The 14377-nt window shown below is 64.0% G+C and overlaps 1 protein-coding gene across 5 annotated transcripts in view; it reads right to left on the bottom strand.

Moving 5' to 3' along the window:
- Positions 1-7236: 7236 nt before the first annotated feature.
- The window catches only part of KCNQ1 (potassium voltage-gated channel subfamily Q member 1), a 380920-nt gene continuing 373779 nt past the window's right edge, over positions 7237-14377 (bottom strand). For 4 of the 5 annotated variants that reach the window (XM_042237886.1, XM_060404142.1, XM_042237885.1 and 1 more), the window contains one exon: positions 7237-8510. In XM_042237886.1, coding sequence (XP_042093820.1) covers positions 8280-8510 — 231 coding nt within the window. In that variant the 3' untranslated portion in view covers positions 7237-8279. The remainder of the gene's footprint in view (positions 8511-14377) is intronic. The other variant, XM_060404144.1, reaches the window with a different exon arrangement.

The raw sequence follows: 14377 nt of genomic DNA on the forward strand, positions 1-14377 counted from the left end.
GGGTCTCCCACCCTCGCTGATGGCCCCCAGCGCACCAGCAGTCAGGGCCCCCTCACCTCCACCCGCAAGTGCAGAGCCTTGACCCGCACGAGCCTCCTCTCCTGCGCCTGGCCGATCCATCTCTGCTGTCACTTCCATTGTCCTTGGCAGAGGGGCTGAGGCCCCGCCTCCTGGGTCGTGGGCTGAGGGCGCGGGTGGGGGTGCCGGCTCCCTGTGTGCATGCCCCCAGGCCCTTCTGGCAGGTTCTCTGGCCCCGGTGGGGGTGGGGAGCTCTGAGGTGGAGCTGAGTCTGCTCCAGGGGTGTCCCGTGCGTGGCTGTGAGAAGTTCCTGGCAGCAGGGTGTCTCGGCCTTGCAGAGGGGGCTGGCCATCCCCGTGGACCCTGGGCCACTGTTCCGGGACAGCCGGGTGGGGATGTGGGCCTCGGCCCGTCGGGTGACCTGAGCGGGCCCATCGAGTGGGAAGTCCGGCAGGGGCCCACTCAGTGCAGTTTGCCCTGGAGAGACGTCTTTGTCAGCGGCCGTTGTGTGTGCTGTGGGCTGCAGTTATGCGTACAGTCGTCTTGCTGGGCTAGAGACGACAGCTCGCGTGCACACCTCTCCCTGGCCTCAGTGAGCTCCTTTGTCGGTGCCGGGTGTGAGGCCCCTGCGGCTTTCGTCCCGTCTTGGGCTTTGCGCCCTGCTGGCAGCTTTGAGAAGGTGGGGCTGCAAAGAAGCTCAGAGAGCTTGGGGGCCCTGCCCGCGGACGCACAGCTAGCGTGCATCTTGGCACTCGGTGGCTGAGTCGGAATGGGAACATGCTTGCATTGTGTGTGTGTGTGTGTGTGTGCGCGCGCACGTGTCTGTGTGTATAAGGTGTGTGTGTATAAGGTGTGTGTGTATAAGGTGTGTGTGCGTGTGTGTGCGCGTGACTGTGTGTGTAAGGTGTGTGTGTGTGTGCGTCTGTGTGTATAAGGTGTGTATGAGGTGTGTGTGTATAAGGTGTGTGTGTGTGTGTGCGTGTGTGTGCGCGTGTCTGTGTGTGTAAGGTGTGTGTGTGCTTGTGCGTGTCTGTGTGTTTAAGGTGTGTGTGTGCGTGTCTGTGTGTGTAAGGAGTGGGCAGTGGGGAGGAATGAAGCCAAGAAGAAACAACCAAAAGGAGCTCGATGGGGTTTGGTAGATTGCATCAGTAGTCAGGCTTGTAACTGGGTCTCTTGAAGAGCCAAAGGGACTTTGGGATCTTCCTTCATGGCAGGCGCAGTGGCAGCCTTCTTGGGGCCAGTGGGCATGTCCCGATGGACCCACCACATTTGGATTTGTGGGATAGGCACAGTGTTTCCTGGCCCCTTGGCCCAGGTGGGCCAGCAGAGGAGCTCTGTTCGTACTGCCTGGGAATTCTCCGCTCGTTGGTCTTCAGCTTTATCCCTCCCCACTGCCCACTAGCTACACTCCTTGGATTTGGCCTCTCCGGCCTCACCATCCAGTCTGAGAAGGCCATCTCTCTATTTCAGCCAGCCCATTCCTCCATGCCTTCTGACTTCCTGGCTTACCCCCCAAAATTCTCTGCCACCGGCAGTCTTGTTTTTCTCTGAGGCTTTTTCTGATGCAAATTCACAAAACCAGGTGCTGTGTTGGGCTGGCCCTGCCTTGGGCCTCAGTTTCCCCATTTGCACAGGGGGTGGGGGTGGGGAGGACTCATGTGCCCTGAGGCCTGTCTACTCTGGGCACCTCCCTCCCCCTGGCACAATCAGTGTGCCCCCCGAGCACCCCGTCCCCCCCGCCTACGTATGCTCTGCCCCCACCAGCTCCCGGGGGCCACAGGCTGGGCAGGAAGGCTAGGCTGCCGCCTGACTGATCCGGGCAGCCTGCGCCTCCCGCTTTGATGTTGCTCAGAAAGAGCACAGGCTTCCTTCAGGCTGGAAACCTGGGGAGAGTCTGCGAGCAGCGTGTGAAGGGGGCTGGGTGGGAGAGGGGCGGGGGTTACTGCTGCGTTCCAGTGACACGGTTTCAACTCAGGCTCAACCCCCGTACCGTGAGCCCGGGGTCCACACCCAGAGGCAGGAGGAGCAGGTGTGCCAGGCCCCCAATGGGCGCCTGTCCTGGGCTGGCTCTGGGCCTGGTCAGCCTGCGGGGTCAGTGCCCAGAGGTGGGTGGGTGTGGGGGCAGGTGTGGCTCCGGGTGCCACAGAGGTGGGATGAAGGCCCGGGGAGGGGGCTGAACAGCAAGAGCAGGGACAGGGGATCTGAGCTTTCTCTGGCATCTGCCCTGTCTGCCCAGAGCAGGGCGTTCCCTCTCCCCCACCGTCCATCTCGCTAAGGCACCTGGGGGTTGGGGGCAGGGCTGGGCTGCAGGGAACCCCAGAGGGACCCGCTGAGAGAGAAGGGACTGGGTCTCAGAGTGGACTCCTCCCTCCTGTCACACAGCTGGCACCTGAGGTCTGGGCAACGAAGGGCTGGCGTCCTGGCCTCAGAGGCCTTGGGCTGGGGCATAACTGGCAGGAGCCCCCAGCTTCAGAGAAGACCCTTCCTCCGGCCAATATCCCCGATCAGAGTGAAGAGCCACTGCCTGCCCCCCCCAGCCCCCTCACCCCCCAGGCCTGGACTGCTGGAGCCGGAGCAGGTGAAGACGCAGCAGCTGGCCGGCAGGGTCAGAGGTCGCCTGCTCCTGGGCCCTGGGGCTGCCCGCCCGGGAGGCCCTCTGCCTGCTCGCCGGGGTTCTGCTGCACAGTGAGGTCGGAAGGGGCCTGGGTGGGGGCGGGCAGCTTCTAGAGGGCCCGGCCTCTGGCCCACGGCTCTCAGAGGTCAATGGGAGCTGAACTGTTTGTCCAGGCCCGGCTGCTCTGAGCACGCTCCAGGCCTGGCTGCCTGGCTGACCCGTGCCGGGCCTGGTCTCCCCAGCCCCCCAGGCCCCGGGGCCACAGTGTTGGGGCCACAGCCCAGAGGAGCACTGCTGGGGCTAGGAACGGTGAGACAGACCCCCTTTCAGACCCCCAGTGAGCCCTGGGCTCTGGGGCCCTGAGGGCTGTCCTGGGAACAGGGTTCTGGGGATCTAGGAAGGGGCTCCCACGCTGGGGCTGGGCTTTGTGTTCGGAAGGGGGTGTCTGGCCCTGCAGGTGACCCAGTGGGGCCCCACCAGGTGAACGCTGGCTCGGGGCCGTGGGCGGGGCCTCCCGGGAATGTGGCCCATGCCTGCCCTCTGCCGCCCCGCCCCACCCCACCCCACCCCAGCTGTCCGGCCCCCCAGGCGGAGCGCACACCTGACCCTCTCCCCAAGCTCCGGCCACACAGCACTGCCTGTGCCCACCAGTCTGTGCCCTGCTGGGTCTGGGCGTGTCTGCAGCACCCAGATTGCTTTACAGCGCTGTGCTGGTCTCCGCCACACATCGACATGAACCGGCCACGGGTACACGTGCGTCCCCTCCCTCCCCCTCCCCCATCCCACCCCTCCAGGTTGTCCCCTCCCTCCCCCTCCCCCATCCCACCCCTCCAGGTTGTCCCCTCCCTCCCCCTCCCCCATCCCACCCCTCCAGGTTGTCCCCTCCCTCCCCCTCCCCCATCCCACCCCTCCAGGTTGTCCCCTCCCTCCCCTCCCCCATCCCACCCCTCCAGGTTGTCCCCTCCCTCCCCCTCCCCCATCCCACCCCTCCAGGTTGTCCCCTCCCTCCCCCTCCCCCCATCCCACCCCTCCAGGTTGTCCCGGAGCACCGGGCCTGAGCTCCTCACACTCGGTGGTGTTCCCGTCTCCAGGCTGCTCCGTCCGTGCGTCCCGCCCTCGCGTCCTCGCGTCCTCTGGGCCCACAAGTCTGCCCTCTACGTCTGCATCTCCGCTGCTGCCTGAGAAGGGGTTCATCAGCACCGTCTTTCTGGACTCCGCGTACACGCGTTAATATACGATAGTTGCTTTTCTCCTGGCTTACTTCACTCTGTATAATAGGCTCTCGGTTCACCCACCTCATTAGAACCGACTCCAGTGTGTCCCTCTGTACAGCCGAGTAGCGTCCCATCGTGTACACGCAGCACAGCTGCCTCGTCCATTCAGCCGCCGATGGGCATCCAGGTCGCTCCCGTGTCCCAGCTGTTGTCAATGGCGCCGCAGTGACACTGGGGTACACGTGTCTTTTTTAGTTATGGTGTCCTCAGGGTACATGCCAGCAGTGGGACTGTTGGGTCATATGGTAGTTTCATCCCTAGTCTTTAAGGAATTTCCATACTGTTCTCCATAGTGGCTGTATCAATTTCCATTCCTGCTGACGATGCAAGAGAGTTCTCTTTCTCCACACTCTCTCCAGCATTTACTGTTTGTAGATTTTTTGACCTGGTGTGAAGTGATGTGTCTTCGTAGGCTTGATTCTCGTTTCTCTGGTCATGAGTGGCGCTTAGCCCCTTTCTGTGTGTCCGTTAGCCGTCTGTGTGTCTTCTTTGGGAGATGAGTCTGTTCAGGTCTTCCGGCCACCGTTTGACTGGGCTGTTTGTTTTTCTGGTGTTGAGCTGCATGAGCTGCTTGTATATTTTGGAGATTAATCCTTTGTCTCTTGTTTCATTTGCATTCTGAGGGTTTCTTTTTACCTTGTTTATAGTTTCCTTTTTGCTGTGCAAAACTTTAAAGTTTAATGAGGTCCCACTTGTTTATTTTTTTAATTTCCATTATTTTAGGAGGTGGGTCATAGAGGATCTTGCTGTGATTTTATGTCAAGGAGTGTGCTGCCGATGTTTTCCTCTAAGAGCTTTACAGTCTCCGGCCTTACATCTTGAGTTTATTTTTGCTTGCGGTGTGAGGAGGTGTTCTAGTTTCATTCTTTTACATGTAGCTGTCCAGTTTCAAGCCCCACTTTTATCCCTTAATTTAACTGGGACTTCTCGAGTGCCTGGTGGGCCAGGCCCACAGGCCCTGTGCCAGGCTCCTGGGCTCTGGCTCCCCTGGGGGCCTCGGAGTCCCTGCATACAGCCTTTTCCAGGGCAGGCTGAGGGCACAGCGCCCGACCCTGCCCAGTGAGGGGCTGCCTGCGAAAACGGTCCTGAGTGGGGAGGGGGCTGTGGCTGCTGGCGCTCGGGGCTCCGCTAAGGGGCAGGACCCAGCTGTCAGATGGGGGGTCAGCCTGGCTGGAGACCGCACGGCTGAGAGGGGAAGGCCTGGGCAGTGGGGGCCAGAGCTGCCGAGGCTGCAGGACAGCGGGGTATGGACGGCTTGCCCTGAGTCGGAGGGGGACCTGGCAGGTGAGATTGGAGGGGCACGTGAGCCGGGCACTGGGGCTGTAATGAGGAGGTAGGCCCCAGAAGCAGGCACCTCCTGGACCAGTTGTCTCTAGTAAGCACCTACTGTGTGCATGACCCAGTCCTAGACCTTACACGTCTTATCGTCATCAGCCCCTCCCCCACGCCCCTTTGAGAGGCACTCTGTTCCGGTTGCCCTGGCTGGGGAGGGGGCAAGTGGTTCGGGCCGGCCCCCAGCCAAGACTGGGAGGGCCTCTGCGGGCGGACGCTGGCCTCAGAGACTGGCCCTCCAGGTGCCACCCCTCCGCCCTGCTCCAGGGGGCACTGGTGGGGGAGGGGCACGGGCAGAGGAGGTGGGCGTCCCAGGAAGCGGGCTGGGGCAGCCCCCTGGGCCCCCACACCTCGTCCCTCCAGCAGATGCTCCCAGCACCCATTGGGCACCGAGGACCCCAACAAGGAAGACCAACTGGGAGACAAAGGCCGGACGCGGGGGACAAATGCTCACGGACATTGTCAGCGGGAGCGGCCGGGCAGCCGGGCAGGCCCACAAAGGGGCGGGGGCGGGGCTGGGAAGGGGCCTGGGCTGCACATGCCACCGTTGCCCGGGCGACGGCCCTCTCCGGGAGAGGTCCGCCGGGCCATTGTCCGGGGCACACAGGACGTGTCACCCACCAGATGGCTGTGTGCTGTGTGAGTCAGTTATCGGGGGCCGAGTGAAGGAATGCAGCCACACGGCCGGCTGGGGCGCCATCTGCTCCCTCAGACTTTGGGCACTGGCGGGCACCGAGTGCCGGCCGGCCGGCCCAGCCTCCTCCTCGGCTTTAATTAGCTAATTCCATAATTGGGCTTTATTTCAGGTAAATTGCATTTCACACCCGAGAGGGCTGCAATGGCCCGTCCAGGAGTGAAGCACTTGGGCACTTTGTGTGTAGTCGATAATACGCCAAACAAAGCCGGGCTGGGTGCAGGGGCCGCGCCCGGCCCAGATGGGCGGCCCGAGCGCGCGCCCCTCGGGCTGGGGGCCGTGCCCGGTGGCGAGCGGGGCGGGGGCTCCGTGGAGGGCCTGCTCTCCCGCCAGCCGCCTCCTGGGGTTTCCACAAATATTTACTCAACAAGGAAACAACAGCTTTTGCCTTTCCAGTAATTGTTGCTCTTGCCCCTCCCCACAGGGGTGAGGGGTGGGGAGGCCCCAGCCTTCACGGCCCCTTCTCCCCTCCCCCGTGCCGGCCAGTGCCCGGCAGGCTAGACGGTTCCTCCGGTAGGAGCCAGGGCCGGACTCTGGGGAGCCCCAGGGCTCTGCAAAGTGGGACCCAGGCCCCTCCCCTCCCAACAGGCCCCAGCCGCTTTTCGGTGAGGACCAGCAGTTCAGCATCCACCTGGGCACCTGTCTACAGGGCTGCCGGCCGAGAGGCCGGTGGGGGAGGGCTCCAGGCAGGCGTAGGGCGAATGGAGTGGGGCCCCGGAGGAGAGAGGGGCCCAGACGCCCGTGGGCAGCAGCGGGAGGTGGGCAGGCATCCTGGAATTAGGAATTAAGCCTCAAGGCCTGAGAAGTGCGTGTGGGGTACACGCCCTGAAAACAGTGCCCAAGCTGCTTGTCGGGGGGCCATGACCCCACCTGATCACCACTTCCCCCTTGAGGCGTCACAAGCCTGGGGAGGGGGATGGGTCTCACGAGGTGCTATCAGGGAGAGCTTCCTGCAGGAGTGGGCTTTAAGCCTGGCCGGAGACCAAGGGAATGGTTTTAACTGATGGAGAGGGGACGGGAGACTCTCCCAGAAAAGGCTCCTGCAGGAGCAAAGCTCAGATGGTGGGCTGGGGTCTGACCTGGGTTGGGGTGGGCAGCAGCAGCCTGGCCTCAAGGTGCTCCTGGGTCCCAGAACTCCCAGGCCAGTGGGTTGGGGCTTCCGGCCGCCTCCCCTCACCGGGGTGGGCGCGGATGGGGTGAGGGGTGCTGGGGTGTTGAGGGGTGGGCGGCAGCTCTGTGGGAGGACAGGTTGTTCCAAAGATGGGTGCTTGCTTCCCCAGGAGTGGAGGCGAGAACAGGGCAAGTTAAATTTTGTGATTCCACATTTATTAGGAAAAACCTGCACAATTAAGAATCAAAATCACACCGTGAAATTCATTAAAGCACAGATTCCAAATCACCACAAATTACTCCGATTTTGGTGGGGCGGAGCGCCGGGAGGACACACGTCTTGTTAGAGGTGGTGATACCCATCTGCTCCCCTGCGGTTGGGGGGGGAGGGGGGTGACCGTCTGTCCAGCTGCTCGGACCGGGAGGGACCTGGAGGCAGGGCCTGCACGTGGAGGCGGCTCGAGGCCCCTTTTCTCCGGAATGGGTAGGAGAAGCTGCCGGTCCAGAGGGCGGGGCCTGAGCACCCCTATTTTGCTGCTGGACAGTGCCCCCAGTGAAGAGCTCTCGGCAGTGGTGGGCCTGTCCCTCCCATTGGAAGCTGTGGCCTCACGAGCAGCTCCCTCAGCTTCTTTGGGGTCAGCACCTCTGGGGTGTCAGGGATCCAGGCCTGCTCCGGGGTCCCGGGATGGGCTCTCAGGCCACGATCGGGCCTTGACTGTAGGCCTCCTTTGTTCGGCTGGGCTGGGCCTGCCCTGCCCTGCCCTGCCTGCCTCCTCCATGAGTCACCCCGGGTCCTGGATCTGAGACTGGGGGAGGGTCCTCACAGACCCTGTCCAGGCTGTCCCCCGTCTCCCCGCAGGCAGCCCCCGGGGCCGGCATGCAGCCCTGCCGCTTCCTGGCCGTGCGTGGGACAGATCGAGTGCCTGGCCTGACCGCCGGCCTTGTCCTGAGTGTCATGCCAGCATGTGGGGCCCCTGGTCTCAGAGCCAAGAGCTGTACCCCGACACCCAGCCAAAGTCTAGTACCCACCGGCTGGGAAGGGGCAGTCTCGGTGAGCTCCCCAGTCCAGGCCAGGGCGCTGCGTGGCCCACCGGGTGTCAGGGGCCTGGCGGAGCGGGACCGTGCCCTCCGGCCTTTGAGAGGTGGCCGAGGCCCGGTGGAGCCGTGCTGGACGGGGGGCGGGGTGGGCCAGGCAGGCCTCCTTCGGGCCTCCCCTCTCAGGCGCCCTGTACTCCCATCACGAACCCTCGTCGGGCCCCCCGTGGGGCACGGTCAGCTGTTCGTAGGTGGGCAGCGCGTTGCTGGGCAGGAAGAGCTCGGGGTTGATGGAGCTGCCGCCCGAGGGCTGGACGGCCTGCGCCCCCACCGCGCTGGGGGGCTGGCCCCCGGGGGGGCCTCCGTGGCGCAGTGCGAGCAGCTGGTGCAGCATGTCTGTGATGAGCGCCAGCCTCTGGTCCAGCTGAGTCACCTGCGGGGACAGGAGCAGAGGTGAGCCGGGCGGCCTCGAGTCGGGGCTCCCTGAAGGTGGGGCGGGGGCTGGCCTGTTTGTGGAACGCGCACCTGCATGTCTGTGGGCGTCTGTGGCCCCTGTGCGTGTCGGTGCGTGTGCACACACGTGCCCGGAGGAGTCCCGCTCAGCAGCCCTCGCCTGAGACCCGGGGGCTGAGCGGCTGTCTCTGCCGAAGGGCTCCCAGTCACAGGTCGGGACCCACTCCCCCACGTGCCCCCCAACAAGGCTCGTGCCCCAGGCCGTCCCATCGTCCCAGCCCTGTCCCCGACTCACTGGAGGACTCCCTAGTCCCTGGAAAACCCAGACCCTGTTCATGCCAATGCCCAAGGGTCAGCCAGGGCCACATGCCCACCACGCTTCTTGGGCATTGGCCCAAGTGGGGGGTCCAATGCTTTTCCTGCATTGAACATGGGGTTGCCCAGCCCATGAGGTGGGGTTGCCCGTGAAACTGGACGGGAGCTGGAGGCAGGATGGACCTGGGGCCACAGGTGCTTCGCAGGGGTGGCTGATGGCCAGGAGGGGACGGGGCTGAAATGAGCCCAGCGGGAAGAGGAGGCCAGGGCCCTCCGAGCAGGGGCGGGGGACAGAACACGACCCCAAGTGGGCTGGCCTGTGGGGGGAGGCACGGCTGTCCCTGGGGCCTGCAGCACCCTTGGGAGCTGTTCCCCCGGGGTCTCCGTCAGAAAGTAATACCCACTTTGGGGACCTGGAACCCTGGGGAGCCTCGGAATGTCAGAGCAGGGAGAGGAGGCAGCCGGGCGGTCAGGGATAAGGGCCAGGCCCCAGGAGCACCGGGCGCCCCACGGGAGAGCGCGTCTGGGGGTGCGAGCCCCGCAGCGGCTCGGCCGAGGCTCAGCGCGGGGCTGAGCACAGGCGGGCAGAGGTGGCTGGGGCCGGCCGTCCACCCGGACGCGCGCGGGATTCGAGATGTGCGCGGCGTGTGCCGTCGCGGCCAGACTCCTGGGCGCCCCTCTGGGCCCACTGCCCGCTGTAGTCTCCCCACTGCAGGGCCGCACGGAGCTGGGCGCTGGCCGAGCGGTTGGCTCCGGGAAGATGGTAGGGTGAGGAGGCCTTGGATCCTGTGTAGCCAGGTCCCGGGGGGCCCAGGTCAGGCTTCCCAGGGCTGGGGGCAGGCCACAGCCTCCCTCCCGTGGGGGACACTGAGTCAGAGGGAGGAGGGGGGCTGGCTGGGCGGGGATGAGAGGAGGGGTCTCTCCCAAGGCCCCAGGAGAAGGGTCTCATTTGGGGTCTCTGGTTGGGACCGCTGCAGCCCCCACCCCCAGGTTCCATGATGGGAAGACCTGGGTGGGGTGGAAGGGTGGTCCATGAGGACTAAAGCAGACACTCCTGGGAGGGGGCCCAAGCGGGGGGTCCAAGCTGGGCTTAGAAGAAGCAAGTACTCCTGGGAGAGGGGCTGGAGGGGCCTATGGCGGGGACTTGCCCACCATCACCTCCAAACCCCGCCCCTCTCATTGGTCCAAGATCGCTGGACCCTGCCTTCATCAGGACTGGCCCCCTAGTCCCAAAGCTGTCCTGGGAGATCTGTCAGGGGGATCCTGGGTGCCCGGTAGCCTTGAATGAGCCTTGCACGCGGCTGGTCCCAGCAAGACTTCAAGTTGCTTCGCTGTGCGGGCCCCGGCTTGGGTATTGACTGATTTGGCCTCAATTAAAGCCCCAAATACATCACTGAAGAAAATCTGTGGTTTCGTACATTTTCACTTTACGGCGCTTGAACATCTGTCAAAAGTCCCCAGAAAGGCAAGTGGGTCTGGAAGCCTCCATGGGGGTGTTCTTGGGAAAAGAGGAAATGGAAGGAGGGCTGGGACTCAGGAAGGGGTGGGGTCCTGGGCCTGGCTGGAGAAGGGGCCCGTTCCAGGGGCTGACAGCACGGGCGAGCTCGCCCTCGAGGTCTCCTGGGGCCCTTCTTGTTGCCCTTGGCCCTCGGGTGCCAAGCCCACCTCGGCCCCTTGGGCTGGTGCTCATGTCAGGGGGCCTTTGAGGGGCTCACCTGGCATCTCGGTCCCACTAGGCAGTCTGCTGGGGACTGGGGGCAGCTGGGATCTGGGCCAGAATCCCAGAGCCGGCCCAAAGCCTGGGCCTCCCTCCTTCTCATACAGCAGTGGAGTGGGTCTGGGGAGGAGTGTGAAGTGTCACAGCTGGTGTGACGGGAGAGACAGTGGGGAAGTGGGGAAGCTGGCTGACCCACCCAGACCCTGCCAGACCCTCCCGGCCATCGCCCCATCCCCCTGGTTCTCTGGCCGCCCTCTGGGCGCCCCTGCAGGGTCCCCCTGCCTGTCCGGCCCCCAGTTCTCTGCACACAGATCCTCTCCTTCACTCGCCGGGTCCAGCTTCAGGCTGTGGTGACCAGCGGGTGGGCCGGGTCTCCCACTCCTAGCCAGGCCCCCTCCTGGGGCTCCGTGGGTGAGCCGGCACCACCTGGGCCTGCCTGCTGCTCGCCACTGGCCCCCTGAGCCCGGCCTGCCCTGCCCTGCCCTGCCCTGCCCAGTGGCTGATGCCCCAGCCCTGCCATGTGGGGTGAGCCTGGCTAGGCAGGTCCGGGCGGCCACGTGAGGTGCCGCCCTAAGCCCTGGCTGGAGGGTCTCCTGCCTGGGCCCCAGTTTCTCAGCTGAGAAGCGGGGAATCCTGCTCCCCACTGGCGGGTTTTCTTGAGGATGGAGCAGGACAGGCGTGTAGGAACCTGTGCACATGGGCTCAGCGAGCATGCCTCGCTTCTCCAGGGCTGAGCGCGTCCCAGAGAGATGGTTCCTGGTCACCTCCCCGACGCCCTCCACCCCTGACTCTGAGCAGAGAGCCTGTATCTCACTTCATATTTGACGGCCACTTTGTGAGCACACTGGAAAAGATCCTGATGCTGGCAGAGATGGAGGGCAGGAGGAGCAGGGAGCAGCAGAGTATGAGACGGTAGGCTGGCATCGCCGACTCCATGGGCAGGAGTGTGAGCAAGCTCCGGAAGACAGCAGAGCACAGGGAAGCCCAGCGGGCTGTAGTCCATGGGGTCCCAAAGCGTCAGACACAACTGAGCAACTGAACGACAGCTATGAGAACCCAGCGGCGGAGGGAGCGGCCTGAGCCGGGCCCCAGCTGCAGAGAAGTCGCTGGTCCAGGCAGGTGCCCAGGCAGGCGCCGCCACCTTCAGCGGGAAGGCAGTACCCACTGTGGGCACGGGGTGGTGCGCCCCAGGAACCACAGGGGCACATCAGTTTGGGGGATCTTGAATCTTGTTACTATTTGCAATTTGATAGTGACTAAAAGGGCAAGGCCAACAAAAGCGCCCTTGTTCCCTGCCTCAACTCACCAAATTAATAACCATAAGACGACTTGCGGCCTTCGGAAGAGAAAAAAAGCAATTAGAATAACAGCCAGTTCGAGAGCCCCGGGCGGCTGATGATCAAACCCAAGGCGACGGGATTTCTGTTTGATGTGGTTATGAATTTGTTTTCAAAAGAAAATCTTGAAAAAGAGTCTTTCAAGGGAAATTTTTGCAGAACCTGCTAGGCCTTGATCCTAGCTCTGGACCCGCCAGCGGTCCCGGCCAAAGATGGGTGGGAGACGGGCCGTGACCGCCTGTGGCTCACGGGGAGGAGCCCCCAGTCCTGGGGGCAGCTCGGGGGGCCAGGGTCCCTTTGGGGCCCATCTGAAGGCGGGGCGGGGCTCCTCTCGGGACAACCTGGGACCCTCTGTGGGGTCATGGGACAGAAGTCCTCTGGGCGCTCCCCTTGTCTGCACCCTCTCCTGGACCGACGGTCACTGAGCTGTTCTCAGGGGGCGATGCTCAACATGCTTAACCAGGCACTGAGCTGGACGGGCCCAGCTGGGCTGCAGGGAGCCAGGGGCTCCAGGTAGGTGATGAGATGCAGGGGAGCCTGGAGCCCCGCGAGCCCTGCCCAAGCACAGGGATGGGCCTGGGGACACGGCCGTGATGCTCAGGCCCACTCCATCCTCCTGCAGGCCTCCCGCCACGGTTCTTCGCCCCGTCTTCCTGCCTGCTTCACAGACCGCAGGGAGGGTGGGAGCGAAGAGCCAGGGGCAGGGGCACAAAGGGGCTGCCGCCGGCCTGGCTGCCTTCCCCCTTGCGCCCTGGCTGCAGGCCTGCATGGCCCAGCACTGCCCAGGTCACAAGCCCCTGCTCCCAGCTGCCCCTGGGCCCACAGGCAGGTGACCCGGCGGAGGCCCTGAGGCCATGAGCTCCTGGGCGTGGTTGAGGGACCCGGTCAGGTCCACCCAACAGTGGGGCAGGTCTGGAGGCCCACGGCAGGGGTGCTGAGCCCACCAAGTTGGGGATTGTCCAGCCGGGAAGGGAGCCCCAGGCTGGAGGGCTCAGAGCAGAAACTCACCTGCTCCGCGCGGGGCCCCAGTCACACCTCCTGGTCCCCTGGGTGGGCCGCTCCCCCCTGCTGCCCCTCACATGCACAGAGTTTGTGAGAAGCCCCAGTAGGGGCAGCACGCGGGGCAGCACGCGGGGTGTGTCGAGTGCTGCTTGGCAGACGAGAGGCCCGCGCCTGCCCCTATGAAAGAGTCTGGCTGCAGCCTCGGACGTTGGGCCCCACTGGACATGGGAAGGACTCAGTCTGACAGGGCGACCCTGCCCCTCTGGGCCAAGCGGCTGCGGAGTGAGTTTCAGGCGGTGGTCCCAGGCCCCCCAAACCCCGCCCAGGACTCCTGGGTTCTCTGTCCTCATAGAATGCCCTTTCTCCCCCCACCCCGACCCTGGCCCTCACTCTGCAGCCTGGTGAGGGAGGGGAGTAGGTGTCGCGGTGACCCACGACGTTTGCCCCTGTGCCCTTCAGTGCGTGCAGGTAACCCTGAGCACCCACGTGGAGGGCAGGGGGTGTCACTGAGAGAGAGCAGCAAGGGGAGGGGCACCGGCTGCAGCCCTGGTGTCCTCTGGCCCTTCCCCACTGACCAGAATGGGAGCCCACCCTGCTGTGAGCACTGTGGTCTGTTGTCTCCTGCGCCTGGGTGCACAGGCTGAGGCCAGGAATGCACCCAGGACCCACACGCTCCGCCCTGCGGGGCCTCAGGCCTGAACCCAGACCGTGAAACCACAGCTTCCCTGCACCTCTGCTGAGGCCTCTGCCTCTCAGCACCCATCCTGTCCCTTCCATTCTCTCCTCAGAGAAAGGCTCCCAATCTCAGCACCCACCGCTCCATGGCTCCCAGCCCAGGGGTGCCAATTTCATGTGCTAGGACTGTTGCAGTAGCCTGCCAGCCGGCCTTCCTCTGCAAGGTGCTTCCGCACGGTGGGTCTTTTGAAATACAAACCAGCTCACATCACATACCATCCTGAGCTCCCCTCTCACTCTCGGGAGAAGCCTGAGTCCCTCGTGTGGCCCCATACCTGTCTCCCTTTGCTTTCTGGCCTCCAACCCCCCAGCCTTCTTTGGGATTCCCTAGCAGCTCCTGCAAGGCGAGAGACACTGCAGACGTGGGTTTGATCCCTGGGTTGGGAAGATCCTTTGGAGGAGGGCATGGCAACCCACTCCAGTATTCCTGCCTGGAGAATCTCGTGGACAGATGAGCCTGGCAGGCTACAGTCCACGGGGTTGCAAACAGTCGGACACAGCTGAGCGGCTTAGCACGCACTCACACGTGCACGCACCCTTCTTCCCTCCTCGTTGACTCCAGGCGACTTTATTGGTCCTTAAACACGGCGGCACGTGCCTGCCCCGGGCCTGGCCTTTTCTCCTGCTGCTCGCCCACCTGCATCAGCCACCCCACCCTCAGATCTCACCAGAGGCACTGATCTGAGACCCTCTCCCTCTTCTGCCATGGCCTGCCCCTTGCCCCCACCTCCCACCGTCCTG

This window comes from Ovis aries, chromosome 21, assembly GCF_016772045.2.
Source record: "Ovis aries strain OAR_USU_Benz2616 breed Rambouillet chromosome 21, ARS-UI_Ramb_v3.0, whole genome shotgun sequence".
NCBI classification, from domain to species: domain Eukaryota; kingdom Metazoa; phylum Chordata; class Mammalia; order Artiodactyla; family Bovidae; genus Ovis; species Ovis aries.